The sequence below is a fragment of the Dipodomys spectabilis genome, unplaced genomic scaffold (genome assembly GCF_019054845.1).
Source record: "Dipodomys spectabilis isolate Male_0828 unplaced genomic scaffold, ASM1905484v1 ptg000480l, whole genome shotgun sequence".
NCBI classification, from domain to species: Eukaryota; Metazoa; Chordata; class Mammalia; order Rodentia; family Heteromyidae; genus Dipodomys; species Dipodomys spectabilis.
The window spans coordinates 1,177,763-1,200,690 of record NW_024871157.1 but is presented as its reverse complement, the minus strand read 5'-3'; the positions used below and the strand labels follow the sequence as shown (position 1 = coordinate 1,200,690).

Sequence of the window (22,928 nt, the reverse complement as noted above, 5' to 3'; positions counted from 1 at the left end):
CGCTCACCTGATTGTTGATCTGCTTGTTAACTAGCCACTATGATATACAACAGGTCTCTTTAACTCACTTTTTTTTTAAAATGAGCATCAAGAAATGGAGTGGTTTTTCTATACATGCATATAATGTACTTCAATCAAATTCACCTGAGCTTTATCCGCTTGAGGCTAGCTCTCTGGAGTGGAGCCATAGCTCCACTTTTCACATCACCTGCCTCGTGTCTTCTGCACTACAACACTCTGGAAACATTGCAAATAGAGGTGCTAACTCCTTTTCACGGCTATATAATATTCCACAGAGGGATTTAGTCAATCATTTCTTTCCCACGGGCATGCATCCTGTGATTGTTTTTCTGTAACACACATGCACACACACACACACACCACACACCCCCTAGTATTCCAATAAATACACTTGTTCTTAATTATTGGTGTTTTTCTATCTTTGGGGCAGATTCCCAGGAGAGCTTTTAGCAGGTCAAAGAGTATCTTTGGTTTCAACTTGAACAGACGTTGCCAGATTGCTTTCCCAAGTGGCTGCAAAGGGTCACCCGTGGAACAATTCCCTTTCCTCCATATTCCTGCCAGCGATGGACACCCTTCCTGGGTTTGAGTTGGGGTCAGCCTGCTGGATAGGAGAGCCACATGGTGCTGCTTTTACTTGCATTTTCCTTACTGCTGTTGAATTTGAGTTTCTCCTCATTCACTCATTCCCCCCCCCCCCCCAATTTGGTGCTGGTCCTGTGTCAATAGTCTGTTTATAGGCAGAGTCCGTTTCTCCGTTGGTGGCCGGTCAGGTCGGTTTATGCAGCGTCTTCATGTACTGCCCATTTGGCTTCGGGCTTTCATCCAAGGGGCTCGGAAGAACCAGGCTCTGGGGCAGTCACAGCTTGACTCTCACTCAGCAACTTGTGGATCTGGAAAGCAAGTTGGCCACTGAGCTTCTGCTGTTTAGGCAGCAGGGCTTCTGGGGGCAGCTGAGGGAGAAAAGAAGGAGCCTTGAGCCCTCAAGGAAGCTTGGTTACCATTATTTGTCTTGCAAATGTTTTTCCAGCCTGCCATTTGAATCGCTTTATTTATGCTATTCTTCGTCTCCAGGTCCTTGAGATGTTTATGTAGCCAAACGAACCCTTTCTCTTTTTTTTGTTTTTTCACCCTTTCCTAGAGTCTTAGTTCCCAGGCCGGGGGAAATCATTCCCATTTCCTTCTGCACAGATCCTTGCTCCGTTAATGGAGGGATACCTCCTCCATCTTCCCTCCCCTCCTCCAGAGTTCCATCCTCTTTGCTCCCTGCTCAGGTGACTTCCTAAGAAGGAAATGACTGTCCTTCCTTCTTTCCTTCTGTCTTTCCGTCTTTCTTTCTTGGTGTGGGGCCTGAACTCTGGGCCTGGGCGCTGTCCCTCAGTTCTTCAGCTCAAGACTAGGGCTCTACCACTTGAACCACAGCCCCACTTCCAGCTTTTTCTGCTTATGTGGTGTTGAGGAATCAAACCCAGGGCCTCATGCATGCAAGGCAAGCGCTCTACCATTGAGCCACCTTCCCAGCCCGAAAATGATGGTTTTTCTACAGGGCCACACATTTCTCACACACCCCCACCCCAGGAGAGTCTCCAGGTTTGTGGGGGGCTTTCTGGATGCCAATCAGGGGTTCTATTCACATCTGACACTGTACCCACAGACAAGCTCAGGCCCAGAAAAAATGCTCATCTCAGACCCAGTCAAAAGTCCCAGTTCAGCCGGGCGCCAGTGGCTCACGCCTGTAATCCCAGCTACTCAGGAGGCTGAGATCTGAGGATTGCAGTTCAAAACCTGCCCCGGGGGGCTGGGAAGGTAGCTCAGCGGTAGAGTGCATGCCTTGCATGCATGAGGCCCTGGGTTCGATTCCTCAGCACCACACAAACAGAAAAAAACGGAAGTGGCGCTGTGGCTCCAGTGGTAGAGCACTAGCCTTGAGCTGAAGAGCTGAGGGACAGCACCCAGGCCCAGAGTTCAGGCCCCACAACCGACAGAAAAAAAAAAGAAAGAAAGAAGGAAAGAAAGAAAGAAAAAGTAAGAAGAAAAAAAGATAGCCCTTTCACCCCATCACTCAAGAAGTTAAAGGGTATAAGCAGCTCTGTACCCAGAACCCAGCCCAGAGACAAGTATACATTATATAACTTTCCTTCCACCCTGACCCCAATAAGATAGGAACTGCTCCAGAATTTCCCTTCCCTCCCTGTCCCCACTTCATCCCTGTGCTCCCAGCCGCGTCTTGGCCAGGGCCCATTTGAGAAAATCTCACATTGCTTATAATGTGTGTGTGTGTGTATGTGTATGTGTGTGTGTGTTTTAAATAGCATATCCACTTTCTAGCTCACGCCTCTAATCCCAGCTCCTCAGGAGGCTAAGATCTGAGGATCACAGTTCAAAGCCAGCCCAAGCAAGAAAGTCCACGAGAGGGGCTGAGAAGGTGGCTCAGTGGTGGAGTGCTTGCCTTGCATGCATGAGGCCCTGGGTTTGATTCCTCAGCACCATATAAGCAGAAAAAGCTGGAAGTGGCGCTGTGGCTCAAGTGGTAGAGCGCTCGCCTTGAGCTGAAGAGCTGAGGAACAGCGCCCAGGCCCAGAGTTCAGGCCCCACGACCAACCAAAAAAAAAAAAAAAGAAAGTCCACTAGACTCTTATCTCAAATGAACTCTTATCTCAAAAAGCCACAAGTAGAGCTGTGGCCCAAGTGGTAGAACACTAGCCTTGACTGAAAAAGCTCAGGGACAGCGCCCAAGGCCCTGAGTTGAAACCCCATGACTAACAGAAAAAAAAAAAAATTCTGTCAGGCATAACAGTCAATAAGAATGCTGTGGATGCTTATTTATTTTCTGTATTGGCTGTACTTTAGCTCTTTTTTTGTTGTTGTTGTTGGTTGTGGGTCTTGAACTCTGGGCCTGGGCGCTGTCCCTCCGCTCTTCAGCACAAGGCGAGCGCTCTACCTCTTGAGCCACAGTGCCACTTCTGGTTTTCTGATGGCTTATTGGAGCTAAGAGTCTCTCAGACTTTCCTGCCCCAGATGGCTCTGAACCCTGATCCTCAGATCTCAGCCTCCTGAGTAGCTAGGATTACAGGCGTGAGCCACTGGTGCGGAACTCGTACTTTAGCTATAAACAGATGACTGACGTGTCAGCACAGCCTGATGGTGCAGTGATTTCCTCTTCTTCAGCCATTTCAGGCGCTGCGTGTTAATGAGTTCTGCAATTTGTTTTCCTCATTAGACAAAAGGTGGCTAGGGCGGTGGTGGGAGTGGTGGGGTGTGTTTACCTAGGAAAAGTCAACTTTTTATGAAGTCAAATTGCTCTGTGTGGAGCACAGCGGGCTGTGTGTGCGAGTCTCTCCAGATTTACAGGAGATAAGTGGCTTTTATACAAACACACATGATGTTCTGGCTGAGTTTTGGAGCCACAGGGCTGATGGAGGCATAGAAGGCAGAGGAAATAAAAAAAAAACAGGGCCCAGCTCCACGGCAGCTTCCACACAGACGCTGACACCCACAAGTCCAAAGCCAAGACCTCCCCGAGACATGAGACCCTCAAGTTCAATGTCAGCTTCTCCCAGCCTCTTTCCCCGGCCTCTTTCCCAGCCGCTGCTGGCTTTCTTCCCCTGGGCCCCCGCAGGGTTTCTTCTGGTGTGTCTGCATTATCCCAATCTCTTACTTATTTGGGGGCTGGGGCTTGAACTCGTGACCTCTCTTCTCTTATTAGGACAGTGTATTCAAGCTCTCCTGGTCTCAATCCCCACCTCCACCGTGACTGAGGGGATGGAAGGAGTCTCGTGTCCCGGGCAGGGCTGCTGGCCGCCCCGGGCAGCCCCAGACCCCCTCCTTGATGGCGATCACATGACGTCTCTCCAAGGCGGCCACCGTCCACACAGCGCTGCCCAACCCTTCTCCCTGGCAAGATGATGGCGAGCAGGCCGCGGCCAGGGCTGCCGCGGAGTCTGAACAGGACGCAGCCCTGCGCGGAAGTCCCGGCCCCTGGTCATCGGGCCCTGGCTCAGCCAAAGGGGAATTCTTCGCCCCAAGTCAATGAAGCGGCAACCTTCCTCCTCCTTTAGGAAGGCAGGCTTTCTAAACGTTCTAGAACACACATCCAGAGGTCCCCAGAAGAATGGGTTAGATCCGTGTGACAGCAATTGCTTCCTGAAGCCTGAGGATGGCTGCCCTCTCCTCACGCCTCTGGTCCATTTGTCAGAGGAACACCTGGCAGACCGCACGCCTCTCTGCGCTGTGTACACAGACCCCGACCCCGGTGCCAGGACCAAGGTCGCCCGCAGACCTGCCACGGTCCTGAGAACACCCGGACGCGGGGGGGGGGGGGGGGGGGCAGGCTGGCCCATCTTCCAGCTCCCCTGCGGTCCCTATTGCAGCTGCCTGCAGCCACTCAGCCCCCACAACCACCGGGGCTCCCCACAGCCACCAGTGTCCCCCCCCAATGGTGGGAACACGCCCCTGTCACCCCCCAATGTAAATATGAAAACGAACCAGGCAATCATGGCTCACACCTGTCATCCCAGCTCCTCAGGAGGCTGAGATCCCAGGATCCCAGCTCAAAAAACAGCCTGGGCAGGGAACTCTGTGAGACTCGTATCTCCAAAAGGCCAGAAGTGGCACTGCGGCTCAAGTGGTCGCGCAGTAGCCTGAAGGGAAGAAGCTCAGTGTCAGCTCCCAGGCCTTGAGTTCAAGCCTCAAGATTGGCACAAGAAAAGAAAAGGGAATCTGTTTAGCCATAGAGTGGCTGCTACTGCTGCTGAGGCCCAGAGTTGGATGTTCAGGGTCACCAGGATAAGTAAACCAAGCAACATCAATAAAGTGCGATACTGGGTTCTGACCTTAGGGCCTGGCACTGGCTAAGCAGTTACTTTACCACTTGAGCCACACCTCAGCCTGGACATGTATCTTTATTAGAGACAAAGACACCGAGACATCACAAAAACCAGGCCGTGTGAGGCTAATGTGTCTACAAGCCAAGAACTTCTGGCGTGAGATAGAGTGGGACCTCCGGCAGGAGCTAACGCTTCGATCTTGGGCTTCTTCTGGTCTCTAAAACCTGGGAGAGGATAAATGGCTATTGTGTTTAGCCTCCTTTTTGTGATAGTTGAGCCAAAATCGCCACAGGATACCCACACATTCACACTCTAATTAATTCTCACCCCAGCAGTGTCTGCACATAGCAAGGCCTTTTTTTCCTGGCTTGCTTGTTTTGTCATTCATGGCTCGTCTCAAGATCACTTCCTCCTCGAGGTCATCCTAGACCTTCACACGCCCCCAGTGACTGGCCGCCGCCTCCCGGGGTAATCATGGCAGCTCCCATTCATTCCTTTCCTCCTCTCCCTGCCTTGGATGTGAGTTCAATGGGAAAGCCACTTGGCCTACCTTGTCCGCCTCTGTCTCCGCTCAGAACAGCACCTGGCACAGACTTGGTACTTAATATGTTTAAAATTAAAAAAAAAAAGGGGGGGGCGCGAAATGCCTGAGTAAATGAATGCGTGTGATTGGGGTACTCCTAACGTGGCTCCTGGCTGACTCACACTGCCAGGCTGGGGAAATCCCAGCCTCCTCCTGCCTGCTCCCTCCCAGGCCGTGTCTGCCAGAAGACTGGTCCCGGCTCTCCCTTTTCTACCCCACCCAGGTGCTGGACGAGGAAACCCACACACAAGGCGCTCTGCACACAAGAAACTCAAGACTGCCGACCTTGTTACTGCCATTGCACCCGAGTATCGGGAGTCCTTATCTGTACCAGGTGAGAAGGCGGGAGCACGCCTGGTCTTGCTCCCGGGACGGAGGAGTGACAGAAAATGGAAATGAAAGCACAACAGAAACCTGGACGCCTCACAGCCCAAACCAGAGCATCTCCTTTCCACCTCCGCGGTGGGAACCGAGACCCTTCCCCCGGCAGCCCTTCCTTCCCTGCCTGCAGAAAACACTAGAACACTCTGGGCCGATTCCCTTTTTCACCACACACACACACACACACACACACACACACACACACACACAGCTGGCTCACCAAAGTAGAAGAAAAGAAAGTCATGAGCTCTGATCGTCTTATCTCTGCCACCTTGCAAATTAACCATTTTTTAAAATTTAATTTCTTCCTAGCCCTTTTCTGTCCCTTGTCCTGCATTAACTGTCTCAGAATAGAACTCAGTGCCATGTCCTTCTGTACTGTATTATTTTTCTACCAGGACATAGTTAATAACTCATAAAGGTCTCTTCTTAAGTAACAAGTCCATTTCTGTGAACCATAACCCAGACATGAAACACTAGACCGTGTCCTGATGAACATTTATTAAAATGGGAGATTTATTACAAGTACAGCAATACAAGGAAATGAAGGAAGAGGAATTCCCTCCCCCCCTCCCCCACACTGGACACATTTTCCCTTTTCAGGATAAAAGCAGAGGTGGGAAGCAATTCTCTTCCCTGAAGCCTTTCAAAGGCTCAGCCACAAACCAGTGTTAACAAGGGAACCACAGCTTAGGGACAGGCGGAGCCCTGCGGCCATTGGCCTTGGGCTGCACAGAACTGTCCCTCCCCACCCCCCTTCCCCAAGTCTCAGCAGCACTGGAAACTCAGACCCGAACCTAAGCTTAGGGATTGCTTCACCTGCTACCTGTTTGCTGCAAGCCGGGCCATGGAACCCAGGTGGCACTATTGGCTTGTGTCACCATACTGAACTTTCCAGACCCTCCTGTCCAGTCTCCTGGCTCTACTGACCCACCGCAGGGCCCCACAGACAGGCTGGATGGATGGACAGACGGACAGCAGCCTGTGTCTGAGGCAGGAGAAGAGGCCAACGTGTCGCAGGTGGGAATGTCGGAGACCACGCGAAAGATGGTGACATGTGGGGCTCAGCCCCCCCCCACGCGGCGTGGGGGGTTCAGCGGAGGTGCGGGTGCCTGGACACTTTGCTGTTTCCTCAAAAAAAGAAAAGAAAAAGAAAAGTCTGCGGCCGCACCTTGTCCACTCACTCACTGCGCCGTTTCTCTGAGTCTTGATTCTCAGAATCTGGAAGTTTCAGGAAACCGCAGGCCCAAACCCAATGCTGTTACTCTGCCCCAGAGCCGAATGGCTGTCTCCAGAGACCTCACTTCTTGGTGACGGTGTGCCTTTCCCCCCTTTCTCTCCTGGTCATTCTAATGAGAGGGTCCCCAGGTCTCTCTGGGGTCGGCCATGAGCGCGTCGGGGACACTTCTGGAGAGGCTCGGCTCGCCCGTGAGCTCCACGCTGGTGCTCCGGTGGTGCGCGGCCTCCGGCGCGGCGTGGGAGCAGCGGCCGAACAGCGTGGAGAAGAAGTTGGGGAAGGACGGGCTGGAGAAGTAATACACCACGGGGTCCAGCATGCTGTTCATGTAGGTGAAGCTGAGCGTGATGAAGAACGCCAAGTCCACCGAGCGGTAGAGCTCACAGTTCCCGGTGCCCGCCGTGTGCAGCAGCCAGAAGATGCGAATGCGGACAGCCACGCTGGGCAGGAAGCAGATGATGAAGACCACGGCCACCACCATGATGAAGTTGATGGCGCGCCTGACCCTGGCGTGCTTGTCCATCTGCCGCTGCCGCAGACTCCAGATGATCCTGGCCGAGCAGAACACGATGATGCCCAGGGGCAGGAAGAACTCCAGGAGGAACATGGCGTCGTGCCAGCGGAAGGTCTGGCAGATACTGAAGCTGCTGCACAGCTTGGCCCTGCCGTTCTCGGCCAGCATCTTCTTGTAGAGCAGGTGGACGGTCAGGCCGATGGTGACCGCCCACAGCACGCATGAGATGATGGCCGCGGTCCGATTGGACATTTTGTTCAGCGGATGGTGCGGGTGGACCACGCGGAAGTACCTGTCTACGGCCACCACGGTGAGGAAGATGATGCTGCCCTGCCGGTTCATGGCCAGCATGAAGAGCGTCAGCCGGCAGGCCACGTCGCCGAACTTCCAGTCCCATCTCTTCACGTAGTTGTCTGTGAGGAGCGGCAGGCAGATGATGAGCAGAAAGTCAGCCACGGCTAAGTTGAACAAGAAAATCCGGCTGGATTTCCAGGACTTGAGATGGAAGCAGAAAATCCACAGGGCCAGGCCGTTGCCAAGAAGCCCGAACACGAACTCCAGCACCAGCACCGGCGGCAGCACTTTGGCGATGAAGTCATCTCGGAACACACAGCAGCTCTTCCCGTCGATCAGCAGAGAGTGGTTGGCCGGGCTCATGGGGGGAATCCGGTCCGCCGCTCCAGAGCGCCTCACCGAGCCAGAGCTGAAGGAAGTGTGTGTGTCCGTGCGGGGAGCGCGGCTGGGAGCTGGGCTTTATGTCATTTCAGGGTGTTGAAAGAGATGACTGAATGGTTACCAGGAAACTACGAAATCGCTTTTAGAAAAAAAAAAAAGAAGAAGAAGACAAGCTAGCAAGGCTCTTATGCAACCTGCTGTTTGCATAAACAAGTAATAAAAATCCCCTGGGCAGACGGGAAGCCCACAATTTTTTTCCCTAAAGATAAAGAATACGTTTAGGCAAGCTAGCTAGCATTTACAGACGAGTAAAACACAGCACCGGCTCTTGGGGAAGGCTGGGTGCGTGTACATGGATTAAATACCCCGCAGCGACGATGAATCGCTGCTGTCATCAACAGAGAAGCACTGGCAATCATACACAGCTCACTGCTCGGAAAGCCCCAGGAATTCACGAGAAATATGAGTGTAGGTCTCACCGAGGGAACAGCGGCATGCGTGGGATTCTTTCTGGAAAGACTGAGAATATAGCACTTGCTCATCCAGGAGGACTGGGGTTCAGTATCTGTGTCAGCTCTCTACACGGACATGGGCTGCTTTTCTTCACCACAACTCTGCAAGTCATCTCTGGGTTAAGAAAAACAAGCAAGGGCTGGGAAGGTGGCTCAGTGGTAGAGCGCTTGCCTAGCAAGCATGCAGCCCTGGGTTCGATTCTTCAGGACCACATACACAGAAAAAGCTGGAAGTGGCGCTGTGGTTCAAGTGGTAGAGCGCTAGCCCTGAGCAAAAGCAGCTCAGGGACAGTGCCCAGGCCCTGAGTTCAAGGCCCAGAACTGGAAAAGACAGACAGAGAGACAGACAGACAGAAAGCAAGCAAGCAAGCAAGCAAAATAACAGGGAGCCAGTAGCGCACACCTGTAACTCCAGCTGGATCTCAGGAGGCTGAGATTGGAGGATCAGGGTTCAAAGTCAGCCTGGGAAAAAAAAATCTGACAGATTCTTATCTCCAATTAATCAGCATAAAAGTAGATTGAAGGTGTTCAATTCTGGCACACACACATACACACACACACACACACACAGAGCTGGGCTGGTGGTGTAGGCTCAATGATAGAGATCATATTTAGCACGCATAGAATCCTGGGTTTAATTGGAAGGAAGGAAGGAAGGCTGGTTGGAGCTTTTGGTTTGTATTAGTTTTTTTTTTACACCTTTGGTCCTTAAGTGAGTGATTTATTTATTTTTAAATACTATGTTGTTTTATTTTAAAGGCGCTGTACAGAGGGTCACAGTTACAAAAGTCAGGTAATGAGCACATTTCTTGTGGAATGGTGTTACCTCCTCCCTGACTCATTTATTTATTTGTGCCAGTCCTGGGCTTGAACTCAGGGCCTGGGCACTGCCCTGAGCCTCTTTGTGCTCAAAGCTAGCGCTCTACTACTTGAGCACAACGCCACTTCTGGCCGCTTCTGAGTAGTTATTGGAGATAAGAGTCTCGCAGACTTTTCCTGACCAGGATGGCTTCCATCTACCATCCTCAGATCTCAGCCTCCTGCTGCTTCGCTAGGATTATAGCTGCGAGCCACCAGTGCCTGGCTAAGACCTTATTTTTATAAAATTAGATTTATAATGACAGGGCCTAAGCGGGCGTGAACTCTACCTTGTGGAAAGACACTGTTTCTCACATGATTGTGTGTGTGTGTGTATGTGTGTGATTCCTAGATCATATTGCTCTATTTTGATTTTTGTTTTTTTGGGGGGTCCGGTCATAGGCCTGAACTCTGGACCTGGGCGCTGTCCCTCAGCTCTTTAGCTCAAGGCTAGCGCTCTACCACTTGAGCCACTTCCAGTTTTTTTTTTCTGTTTATGTGGTGCTGAGGAATCAAACCCAGGGCCTCGAGCATGCAAGGCAAGCGCTCTACCACTGAGCCACCTTCCCAGCCCCCCTATTGTTCTATTTTGAGATAGAATTAGATACCCATTCCTTTAATTGCTTGATACTAGGGGTTTTGTAGACTCTTCACAGTACAACAGAGTAAAGATGATGAAGAAGAATACAAAGAAGAGGAAGAAGATGGTGAAGATTTCCAATGTGCCAGGTCCTGGGCACAAGGCTTGAATAGACCCCTGCTCCACCCTCTACCACAGCTCAGAAACAAGAGCTGTGGGGGATTCTGATTTCAAAAGGACAGTGAAGCTCAGAGAGGTTGTGACATATTCAAAGACATTCAGCTCATGAAAGCAGAGTTTGGATTTGAATCTGGCACTGACTGCTAAGCCCAGGGCGCTAACCATTAGGCTACACCGCCTGCTATTATCTTGCCTTATCTACTAGGTAGCCTCCTGCAATTATTGAAATGACTGGCATTGGCTCCTGTCTTTGCTATCAATGAGACTAGGCTTTATTTGTTTGTTTTCTTGGATAAATGTGGATTTTTCAGTGTCTAGGAAACTTTCATTTAGGAAAATAAGAGTCACATTAATAAGTCACAGTAGTTATTTCTGGGAGCTCAGATTTGCTGGAGACCTTCCTTCCAAGTTTATATATTAAAAAACAGCAGTTAATGGGAAGGTGGCTCAGTGGTAGAGCACTTGCCTTGCATGCACGAGGCCCTGGGTTCGATTCCTCAGCACCACGTAAGCAAAAAGAAAAAAGCTGGAAGTGGCGCTGTGGCTCAAGTGGTAGAGCTCTAGCCTTGAGCTGAAGAGCTGAGGGATAGCGCCCAGGCCCAGAGTTCAGGCCCCATGACCGGACCCAAAAAAAAAAAAAAAAAAAAATCAACTGAATAAAAAACAGCAGTTAAGGCTGGGAAGGTGGCTCAGCGATCGAGTGCTTGCCTGGCATGCATGAAGCCCTGGGTTCGATTCCTCAGCACCACAGAAAAAGCCGGAAGTGGCACTGTGGCTCAAGTGGTAGAGCGCTGGCCTTGAGCTGAAGAGCTGAGGGACGGCGCCCAGGCCCAGAGTTCAGGCCCCCCCCCCCACACACACACAGAAAAGAACCTGCAGTTTATTCCGTCATTGACAAGCGTAGCCTCCCAGCCCTCTGCTTCCTCCAGGTAAACTGAGGAACGAGGCGTCTTCATGCTTCTGTGCAGCCATCACCTGCTATGATTCTAAAGGTCCTCACTGCTCAGAGAGGTGAGCCGAGGCTCTCCCGCGGTCTGCAGCCCACCATGGAATTCCCAGTCTCCCTGTGCACGGCAGGCGTGTGCCGACGCGCTCAGGTCCTTCTTTCGTGTACTTATTTTTTCTTACTACTGCATGAGCTGTACAGAAACCTGTTGTCATGAATCATTTCCAGAGCTCAGGGAGTGAATCCACCGTCTGGTGAAAAGCCCACTCAAAATCCACACCGGGGTATTTCTAGGCCTGCTAGAAGGTGCGTCACAAATGGCACTAAGCTATGTTTGTTTAATTTCCTGGGCTCAAAGGATCCTCCTGCTTCAGTCTCACGAATAGCTGGGACTACAGGTGTGTACCACAGTGCTTGGAGAAGTTTTGTGGGTTCTTTTGGGTCTGGTCTTGGGGCTTGAACTCAGGGCCTGGATGCTATCCCTGGATGCCGGGCTAGTGCTTTACCACTTGAGCCACAGCTCCATTTCTGGCTTCTGGTTGGTTAATCAGAGATAAGGGTGTCATATATTATCCTACCTGGGCTGCCTTTGAACCTCTACCCTTGGATCTCAGCTGTAGGGAGCTAGGATTACAGGCATGAACCACTGGCGCCTGACCTTCCAAACTAATTTTTTTTGTGGTCCTAGGACTTGAACTCTGGGTGCTGTCCCTAAGCTTCTTTTGCTCTCTACCATTGAGCCCCAGTGCCATTTCTGGCTTTTTCTTTTTTTTTTTTGGTCGGTTGTGGGGCTTGAACTCTGGGCCTGGGCGCTGTCCCTCAGCTCTTCAGCTCAAGGCGAGCGCTCTACCACTTGAGCTACAGCGCCACTTCCAGTTTTCTGGTGGTTTATTGGAGATAGGAGTCTCACGGTCTCTCCTGCCCGGGCTGGCTTTGAACCACGATCCTCAGATCTCAGCCTCCTGAGTAGCTAGGATTACAGGCGTGAGCCACCAGCGCCTGGCATTTCTGGCTTTTTCTGAGTCTTTTATTGGAGATAAAAGTCTCATGGACTTTCCTGCCAGGGCTGGCTTTTGCCAAACTATTTTTTAAAATTAAAAATAATAGGGCAGGAGTGAAGTTCAGTGGTAGAGCATTTGTCTAGAAGAAAGGAAGCTCTGGGTTCAATCCTCAACACTGCAGAATAAAAAAGTATTGATAAGCCCATCCCTGGTGGTTCATGCTTATAACCCTAGCTACTCTGAGATCTAGCTGAAGTTAGCCAGAGCAGACAAATCCTTGAGACTCCATCTCCAATTCACTAGCAAAAAGCCAGGCTGGAGGATTGGTTCAAGTGGTAGAGCAGCATCCATACGCAAGAAGGCTAAGTGAGAGTGTGACCCTTGAGTTTGAGCTCTGGTTCGGCAAAAACAAACATCAGAATCAACTGATAATGCTAGCTAGCATTTACCAGCTGCTGGCTGTGGCAGGCTTGTCCTCAAAGACATAAAAATGTGACCTCAATTTGCTCACAGACCCTGTGAGTAAGGTGCTGGAATGCTCATCAACCCTGTTTCAAGACTGGAAAACAGATGCTTTGGAAATGTTTAGTATTTCACGTCTGTGACGAAGCTGGGACTTCTGTTTTACTTACCTGTTCATGCTTACCAAACCACCATGAAAATTCATGGCTGAAGACCAAAATCACCATTCTGTGATTTCTCCAGGTTGGCTGGGCTCAACTGGAATTCTCCACTAGGAGCTCAGCCAGGCTAAGGTCACATGGAGGGTCTGTGCCTGCGTAGAGCTGGCGGCTAGTGGTTAGTTCCTGTTCCTTGAAAGAGGGAAGGAACAGGGCTGGGGAGGTGGCTGAGTGGTAGAGTGCTGGAGGCCCTGCCTCCACTCCTCAGTACCACAAGCACAGAAAGAGCTGCAAGTGATTGGGGCTAGCCTTCAGCAGAAGCAGCTCAGGGTCAGCGCCCAGGCCCTGAGTTCAAGCCCCAGGACGGGAGTTCAGTACCCTAGAAGCTAAATATAGACAGATTAGGTTCTTGTGAGCTTGTCTCAATTCTCTCTCAATTCTCTCTCCCTCCCCCTCCCCCGCCCCCTTTCTCCCTCTCTATCTCTCTCAAGGCCTTGTGCTTGCTCTAACACTCTGCTTCTACCATCTGGAAGTTTTCATTGAACAGGCCCCACCTTGGCCTGCCCCCTCCCCCGGCCCTGGAGCTGTCTTGTGCTTACTGCGGTGATGGATGGGGTGAGCAGCACTTGAGTCACGTCAGAAGCCGCTGTGGTTCCCAGGGCCCAGAGACAAGTCCAGGCCTTGCGCCTGGCCCAGCCTCCGTCAGCTCCTGCTCCGCAGGACATGTTTTCTCCTTTTAGTCTTGGGGCTTGAACACTGGGCGCTGTCTCTCAGCTCTTTTTGCTCAAGTCTAGCAATCTACCATGTTGAGCCACAGCTCCAGGTGGTTATTTGGAGATCAGTCTCGCAGACTTTCCTGCCTGGGCTGGCTTTGAACTGTGGTCCTCAGATCTTAGCCTCATGAGTAGCTCCAATCCGGCTGGCATTTAACAACACATTTAACCCCTCGTACTCTGGAGATTCGACCAGCTCCTGGCAGCTCTGCAGACCCTGAATTCAAGGCTGAGGTCCTTTATTGGGATAGAAGTCCTCAGTGTCCCTCTTGGGCAGCTGGGAGGCCGGGAACTCAGTCGGTGGTTTTGAGTAGCTGGTGAAAGTCTCTGAGCTGCAAGCGAAGTCATTTAGGACTCAGTTTCTTTATGTGTAAAAATATGGAGCACTTACCGGCAGACACAGGGCTTCAGGCTTTCTTCTTTTTATTTGTTTTATTTTATATTTATTTATTTATTTTTGTCGGTCGTGGGGCTTGAACTCTGGGCCTGGGTGCTGTCCCTCAGCTCTTCAGCTCAAGGTGAGCGCTCTACCACTTGAGCTACAGCGCCACTTCCGGTTTTCTGGTGGTTTATTGGAGATAGGAGTCTCACGGTCTCTCCTGCCCGGGCTGGCTTTGAACCGCGATCCTCAGATCTCAGCCTCCTGAGTAGCTAGGATTACAGGTGTGAGCCACCAGTGCCCAGCTATTTGTTTTATTATATATATATATATGTATATATATATTTGTTTTGTTTTTGTCAGTTGTGGGGCTTGAACTCTGGGCCTGGGCACGCTGTCCCTCAGTTCTTCAGCTTAAGGCTAGCGCTCTACCACTTGAGCCACAGCGCTACTTTTGGTTTTCTGGTGGTTTATTAGAAATAAGATCTAAGGGGCTGGGAAGGTGGCTCAGTGGTAGAGCGCTTGCCTTGCATGCCTGAGGCCCTGGGTTCGATTCCTCAGCACCACATAAACAAAAAGAAAAAAGCCGGAAGTGGTGTTGTGGTGTTAGCCTTGAGCTGAAGAGCTGAGGGACAACACCCAGGCCCAGAGTTCAGACCCCACGACCAGATTCCCCCCCCCCCAAAAAAAAATAAAAGAAATAAGATTTAAGCCAGGCGACAGTGGCTCATGCCTGTAATCCTAGCTACACAGGAGGTTGAGATCTGAGGATTGAGGTTCAAAGCCAGCCCGGGCAGGAAAGTCTGTGAGACTCTCATCTCCAATAAACCACTAGTAAACCAGATGTGGCGCTGTGACTCAAGTGGTAGAACTCTCGCCTTGAGCTGAAGAGCACAGAGACAGCACCAAGCCCAGAGTTCAAGCCCCATGACCGACAAAAAACAAACAAGAGTCTCACAGACTTTCTTGCCCAGGCTGGCTTTGAATTGTGATCCTCAGATCTCAGCCTCTTGAGTAGCTAGGATGATAGGCGTGAGCTACTAGCGCCCAGCTATTTATATCTTCTTATGACCTGTAGGCAGTTGTGCAGAGGGATTCCCACTCAACCAATCAGTAAGAACAATGCAGCTCCATAGGCATTGCCCCTTCCGCTGTTTTCCTCCCATCTCTCCCAACCCCAGTTCATTCTGGCAAGTTCACGGCTTCACATTCACAGGTGCACATGAAATGCAACGACTGAATTCGCCCTGCCTCCCTCTCTCCATGTATCTGCCCCAGCCCCCAGCTCGCATGTGCACACATGCACTCTGTGCACGCCCGCAGGCGTGCACTGGGAAGGCATTAATGGAGCCGCTGGCTGGGTACAGGTGTTCAAGCCACTTCGGACAGACGCAGGTGGGAGCCGAGGCCTGTGCTTTGGGATTGTGCGTCCATTGAATCTGCCTGATGACCCTTTTTGTTTTTTGTTTTGTTTGTTTTTTGTTGGTCATGGGGCTTGAACTCTAGGCGTAAGCGCTGTCCCCCAGCTCTTCATCTCAAGGTGAACACTCCACCACTTGAACCACAGCACCACTTCTGGCTTTTTTCTGAGTGGTGGTTTATTGGAGATAAGAATCTCACAGACTTTCCTGCCTGGGCTGGCTTTGAATCATGATCCTCAGATTTCAGCCTCCTGAGTAGTTAGGATTGCAGGCATGAGCCGCCAGTGCCCAGTCCCAATGACCCTTTGAAGTCATTATCTCTTTCGAACAGACAAGGAACTCAAAATCAAAAGCACTTCAGTATAAAATCTGTCCCAAACCAGGCACCAGTGGCTCACACCTGCAACCCTAGCATCTCAGGAGGCTGAGATCTGAGGATCACAGTTGAAGGCCAGCCTGGTCAGGAAAGTGTGTGAGGCTCTTATCTCCAATTAGCCACCTGAACACCAGAAGTGGTGGTGCCGCAGCTCAAAGTGGTAGAGCACTAGCCTTGAGCGAAAGAGCTCAGGAATACAGGAATAGCGCTCAGTCCCTGAGTTTGAAGTAAGGAGGTCAGGTCTGGCCGGCATCATATTGGCCACATGGTGGATGGTAGGGTCTGGCACCTTGTCTTCATGCTGGGGGAAGGAACCCCCCCCCCCAGCCCCCCATCACCTGCCTCCCAGGTGATGGGCATGCCCTGGAGGCAAGGGCAGGCACTTGGCTGATAGGTTACTGAATCTGTCAGTCCAGTGCCTGGGGCGGGAATATCCTGAGGATCTGCCCCCTCCGTGCATCTAGTTCGGCCCAGACCAACTTAGGCGGCATTATGCCATGCCACATGTGTCTCCGTGATTGTGTCTCCGGCCATCACGGCGTTCCCGTTCAGCTCTCCACTGGAGCTGAATTGGCTCACTGGTATTGTTTCTGTTATTTCTTTCCACGTTAGCATGTTTCCTGGCTGTGTTATGTGTAATCGGGGCTGCAGGCCTTTGTAACAACAGGCAGCCTGCAACCTATTAACTATATAATAAAGACTCCAATATTATATATTTTAAAATGTGGCTTCTGGGATGATTCACCTTATAAGGTCAAGCCTCGTGACCGGCAAAAAAAAAAAAAAAATCTGTCACAAGCCCAGCATGGTGATACATACCTATAATCCCTGCATTTGGTAGACAGTTCAAGGCCAAACTCAGATAAATAGTGTGACTCTGTCTCCAAAAAAAAAAAAGAAGAAAAAAGATTTAAATCTTAAACTAATAGTAATAATAATAATTATATCTACTTCAAGACCCCATATCTAATGAGTGGTTGAGCTAGGATTGAAACTTCGATCTGACTCTATACAGATCTTACTTTTCAGCGCCTGGCCACAAAGCACTTCTGAAGAAGAAAGGAAATAATAGAGACAACTCGAGGGTATTATTTTTTTATTTTTTATTTTTTTAGGTCCGGATGTGGGAGAGTACCTGGGATTTTGCTAAAATGTAATAGAGAAATTGAGAACTATTTTCACGACTTCCTGCATGAGTAAGAAGCTGAGGTTGGCCTAGAATCATTTCCCTTGATCCAAAGGAGAAGCAATGCATCGCTTCACACAATCGTGTCATTTTTGAGAGTTCCAGAAGCATCCGTGCAAGGAAATCCTGCAAAGAAAGGGAAAGGCCGATGTCTGCCTGAAATGTTCTAGAAAGTGTGGTCAGGGACCAGCTAAAGGCCTTACACGTCTCCACCATCCCCCGAGCTGTGGTCTCTGGCCACAATTCTGACCCATGTCCCCTCAGGGGCATTGGGGCAGGAGAGGGAGGAGCATGGATTTGGCAAACACTGGGAGAATGGATGTATGAATGAATGCCTGCAGCTCACACCCCCAGAGCGAGCTGGGCGAAGCACTTCTGCTGCACTGAGCACATTTCCCCCCTAGGGAAAGAGAGAAGGTGAACACAGCGCTCAGCGCCTTCTTTAAAATGCCACCATTTGCGGATAACAAAATGAAACAAACCCCCAAAAGCCTGGAGCTGGACGGGGAGAGCAGATGCTGTGCGGGGCTCCGGGGCTCCCTGGAAGTCAAAGCCTTGACAGTGAAATGCACCCAGGGCCTCTGGGAAGATGAAAATGATCAGGACCAAAAAAAGCCCAAGATCAGATCTACACAGCCTGGAATGAAAATAGCAACCAAATCCGCTTTTTAGTTTCCAAGATACTTGAGGATTTAAGGCCAGAGGCCAGGAAGCACCGATAAGACATTCCGTTCATGGACGGCCTGTGGAGCAGCATTATAGCCTAATAAACACTTCTATTTCCTCCACCATTTAAAGTTACTACAGAGGCTGGGCAACTTCTAATTCAAACCGCGTGCTCCATTACCTCCACACCTGTTCCTGTTCTGCCAATTGCTTTTTCCTGCCTGTAATCCTAGCTGCTCAGGAGGGTGAGGTCTGCGGATCTTTATTCAAAGCCAGCTTATCTCCTGATAACTACCAAAAGGCCGGAAGTAAAGCTATGGATCAAGTGACAAAACACTGGTCTTTTTTTTTTTTGGGGGGGGGGTCCGGTCGTGGGGCCTGAACTCTGGGCCTGGGCGCTGTCCCTCAGCTCTTCAGCTCAAGGCTAGTGCTCTACCACTTGAGCCACAGCGCCACTCTGGCTTTTTTCTTTTTGCTTATGTGGTGCTGAGGAATCGAATCCAGGGCCTCTGGCCTACAAGGCAAGCGCTCTACCACTGAGCCACCTTCCCAGCCCAGCACTGGTCTTAAGAAAAACAACAACAACAAAAAACTCAGGAACAGTGCTCAGGCCCTGAGTTCAAGCCCCAGGACCATCAGAAAAAGAAAAGAAAAGAAGAGAAAGAGAAAGAAAGGAAGAAAGAGAAAGAAAGAAAAAGACAGACAGAAAGAAAAAAAAAAGAGAAAGAAAGGAAGGAAGGAAGGAAAAAGAAAGAAAGAAAGAGGCAACTGACTCACTTTGATCAACTGGAACCATCCAGAAAAGGTAGGGCAGGGTGGCCCTCGTGGCCCCCGGGGGGCGTTCGCAGGGCCTGGGGCCCGCCTGTGGGCCCCGCAGGGCCGGGGCGGTTCTCGGCGGGGCGGTCCGGCCCCTGGACGCCGTCCTCCGCGCGCCAGCAGCTCCTAGCGCGCAGGTCTGAGCCGGCCTGGCCGGGCGGCTGCGAGGCGGCGTTCCCGGGCCGCGGGGGCCTCGACCGGCAGATTCCCAGCTTGGTGTAGAATTTGGGGAAGGAAGGGCTGGAGAAATAATACACCAGGGGATCCAGCATGCTGTTCAGGTAGGTGAAGCTGAGCGTGACGTGGAGGGCCGCGTGGACCGAGGGGTGGCAGGCGCTGGAGGACACGGTCCACAGGAAGTAGAGCCTGGCCAGCACGCTGGGCAGGTAGCAGGTGACGAACACGGCGGCCACCACCACGATGAGGCGCGAGGCCCGGCCGACGCGCGCCCGGCCGCGCCCGGCCAGCCGCCGGCGCCGCAGGCTCCACACCATCCTCAGGGAGCAGAAGACGATGACGGCCAGGGGCAGGAAGAACTCCAGCTGGAACATGATGTCGTGCCAGCCGTTGGCCGACTCCATGATGAAGCTCTTGCACGAGGTGGCGTGGGGCTGCGCGCACAGGTGGCTCTCGGTGAGCAGGTTCAGGGTGCCCAGCACCACCAGCGCCCACAGCGCGCACACAGCGCCCGCCGCCGCCCGCGTGGACATGCCATTCACCCTGTGGTGCGGGTGGACCACGCGGAAGTACCTGTCCACGGCCACCACGGTGAGGAAGACGATGCTCCCCGCTCTGTTGGTGGCCAGCATGAAGAGCACCAGGCGGCAGGAGACGTCCTCGAACACCCAGTGGCGCCGGCGCAGGTAATAATCCGTCCTCAAGGGCAGGCAGACGAGGAGGAGGAAATCGGCCACCGCCAGGTTGAACAGGTAAATGGTGCTCGCTTTCCACGTCTTCAGGTGGAAACAGAAGCCGCACAGGGCCACCCCATTGCCCAGGGCGCCCAGCACGAAGGTCAGAATGAGCAGCGGCGGCATGATCTGAGAGATGGGGTCCCCCTCCAGGAGACAGCACGACCCGTTGTCCATGGTGGACCAAGGGGGGGGGGGGGCAAGTGTCCAGGGTGCTGCTCAGTCCCTGGAGTTCTCACGAAGGTCCTGATGCGACGCGAACCTGCTGCTGGGCCCAATGAGGAACATAAAGTGGGGGGACACGGCCACCGCAGCCAATCAGAGAAACTTCAGCCAGGGAATGAAAGTCCCAGAAAAAGAGACAGACAGACAGACAGACAGAGGTCTTTTCCTTCTCAGTTCGGATCACAGTCTGCCTGCTCTTGGGCGCTGTCCCCCGTGGGCAGCGGTCATTTCTGGGAAGCAGCTGGAAGGAGATCCATCCTTGCAAAAGGGTGGCTCAGTTCAGCCCCAGAAGAAACCCTAGTCTCTGCTTCTCTCTTTCACCCTGGACTCCGTCTGTGCCAGAGAACACACACAAAACTGCCCCGAAAGCGAGGGGGTGGGAGGGGAGCTTGTTTGCCCTCCCTCCTGGGGGAGGAACACAAACATTCCCTCCCTGCAGTGGTTCTGGCCTCTGCTTCCCTCCCCGACCTTTGCCTGACTGCGTCCTCTCCCTGTCCCACCGGGCCTCCAGGCAGTGCCAGAGAGGGGAGGCCCTGCCCCACAGCCACTTCCTGTGCCCACAGCCAACCACAACAGCCCTCAGAACTCTCAAGGGTCTGCTCACTGACCGGTGTCCTCCGCTGAGCATCCACGCTGGTCATCCCAGCTACTCAGGAACCTGAGATCTGAGGATCAGGGTTTGAAGCCAAGCCCGGCCAGGAAATCCATGAGGCTCTTATTGCCAATGAACTAACAAAAAGTGGAGCCTGTGGCTCAAGTGGTAGAACACGAGCCTTGAGCAAAAAAAAAGCTCAGGGACGGCACCCAGGCCCCAGCTTTTGATCCATTGCATCTCTGTGGACCCAAGTGACAAAGTTGCACAGCCAGCAGGACGGTGCCGTGGGCCGGGAGGATTGAGCTCTGAGTTCCCATCAGCTGCTGCAAGGAAGTTCACATGCCGCAGCTCTCCTCTCTGTGCCTTTCTGTTCCCTGTTAGGAAGGGGAGTGGGGACAGAGAAAGAATGTACACGCCTCGTCCCTCCCCATGCTGGTGAAAGCTAAATGTCTCTCTCCAATAGAGGGTCCCAAATCGGTCCCATAATCTTCCCCCAGCCGCCTGTGCCCAGACCCCGATCACCTCCCACCTCCCTATACCATCTCCTACCTGGCTTTCCTCCCTCCAACCATCTAGCCTCTGTAATTCACGTTTTTGTGCCCATACTAAAGCTTGAACTCAAGTCCTGGGTGCTGTCCTTGAGCTTTTTTGAGCCGCATCTCCACTTCTGGCTTTTTACTTGTTAATTGGATATAAGATTTGTCTGGCCTGCTGACTGACTTAGAACTGGGATCTTCACATCTCAGCCTCCCGAGGAGCTAGGATTCCAGGCATGAGCCACCAGACCTTAGTTAGAGTAAGGACCTAGAAATAATAAATATATTAATTTTTTTTTGGGGGGGGGTCCGGTCGTGGGGCCTGAACTCTGGGCCTGGGCGCTGTCCCTCAGCTCTTCAGCTCAAGGCTAGCGCTCTACCACTTGAGCCACAGCGCCACTTCCGGCTTTTTTTCTTTTTGCTTATGTGGTGCTGAGGAATCAAACCCAAGGCCTCATGCATGCAAGGCAAGCGCTCTACCACGGAGCCACCTTCCCAGCCAAATGACAGCCAGTCTTTTTTTTTTTTTTTGGTTGGTTGTGGGGCTTGAACTCTGGGCCTGAGCACTGTCCCTCAGCTCTTCAGCTCAAGACTAGCACTGTACTACTTGAGCTACAGCACCACTTCCAATCTATTAATTTTTTGATGTTTGTTTTCATGGCTGGGAATGGAACCGGGGCTTCAGGCAAGTGCTCAGCTATGGGACTTAACCAGATGTAAGTTCAGAGGTGTGAGATTCCTGTAAACACAAGGACTTCCCTTTGTTCCCCATGACCGACACCTGCCATTTCCACATCCTTTCTGTCTCATCAAATCACTTTCCTCTTTCTTTTCAACTGGAGAATGAGTCAGAAGGCAGAGGATTAAAGAAAAGATCAGTTTCTCTTTCTCCAAACACCTGCTGGCTTTTCATAACTGATCTTCAAGAAGACAGACTCTCCCTGGTACAACTCAGGCTCAAGACCATGCTTCACTACTTCTTTGTGCATCAAATTAGTCCATCCAAAAACAAAACAAAATTAAAAAACCACTTGAAATGGATCTAAGTGGCTCACGCCTGTCATCTTAGCTACTCAGGAGGCTGAGATCTGAGGATCTTAGTTCAAAGCCAGCCCGAGTGAGAGAGTCCATGAGACTCCGGAAGTGGCGCTGTGGCACAAAGTGGTAGGGCCTCACCTTGGGCAAAAGAGCTTAGAGACAGCATGAAGGCACAAGTTCAAACCCCACAACCGACAAAAAAAGAAAAAGAGAAAGCCATATGTGGCAAAGATTCTAAGGAGCAAAAATAAATCACGTGTGGTTTTTGGCTCTTTTATTGAAAGTTTCCCAAATCCCCTTTTTTCTTTTTCTTTTCTTGTCAGTCGTGGGGCTTGAACTCTGGGCTTGGACGCTGTCCTTCAACTCTTCAGCTCAAGGTGAGTGCTCTCCCATTTGAGCTACAGCGCCACTTCCAGTTTTCTGGTGGTTTACTGGAGATAAGAGTTTCACGGACTTTCCTGGCTGGGTTGGCTTTGAACCTCGATCCTCAGATCTCAGCCTCCTGAGTAGCTAGGATTACAGGTGTGAGCCACTGGCTCCCAGCTCTTTTTTTTTTTTTTTTCCTCTTTTCTTTTTTTCTTCTGTCTCTTCTCTTCCCTGAATGGCTGGGCAGTCCACACCTTCCACTCACTATTGGCAGGATTTCATCCCCAACCATGGGATCTGATGGGCCAAATTGACACCAAAGGGACTCTGCAGGTAAGTAATTGAGAGAGGGATCCATTGCACCTGCATTTCACTGAACATGAAGAAGAAAAGAAAGAAATTGTGGGCCTATCACAAGCTACCCCAGCCTGGCCTCCAGCTACTTGCTCGGGTGTTGATGAGACAGCGCCTGGCTGCATCCGTGGCTAGGGCAGGTGGTGGGCAGAGACGCTGGTATGCCAGGGGAATTCAGGTGCTCTGCTTCCCTCCAGTCAGGGCCCGGAGCCCAGGACTGGCTGAGCTTCCTGCTTCTCAACGCATCACCAATACGGTGAGTTAAAGCATTCTCAGAAGTGAGAAGCCAGGCGCCAGTGGCTCATGCCTATAATCTTAGCTACTCAGGAGCCTTAGATCTGAAGATCACAGT

The 22,928-nt window shown here is 51.6% G+C and overlaps 2 protein-coding genes across 2 annotated transcripts; both read right to left on the bottom strand.

The window, feature by feature from the left end:
• Positions 1 to 6,331: 6,331 nt before the first annotated feature.
• Positions 6,332 to 8,275, bottom strand: Hcar2 (hydroxycarboxylic acid receptor 2). Its single transcript, XM_042669032.1, has one exon. It carries the CDS (start codon positions 8,217 to 8,219, stop codon positions 7,161 to 7,163), a length of 1,059 nt encoding a protein of 352 aa, XP_042524966.1. The 5' UTR covers positions 8,220 to 8,275; the 3' UTR covers positions 6,332 to 7,160.
• A 10,407-nt stretch (positions 8,276 to 18,682) lies between these two features.
• Positions 18,683 to 19,639, bottom strand: Hcar1 (hydroxycarboxylic acid receptor 1; the record flags this gene model as incomplete). Its single annotated transcript, XM_042668944.1, has 1 exon — positions 18,683 to 19,639. A coding segment is annotated over exon 1 (957 nt), but the record flags the coding sequence as incomplete, so codon positions are not given.
• Positions 19,640 to 22,928: the final 3,289 nt, after the last annotated feature.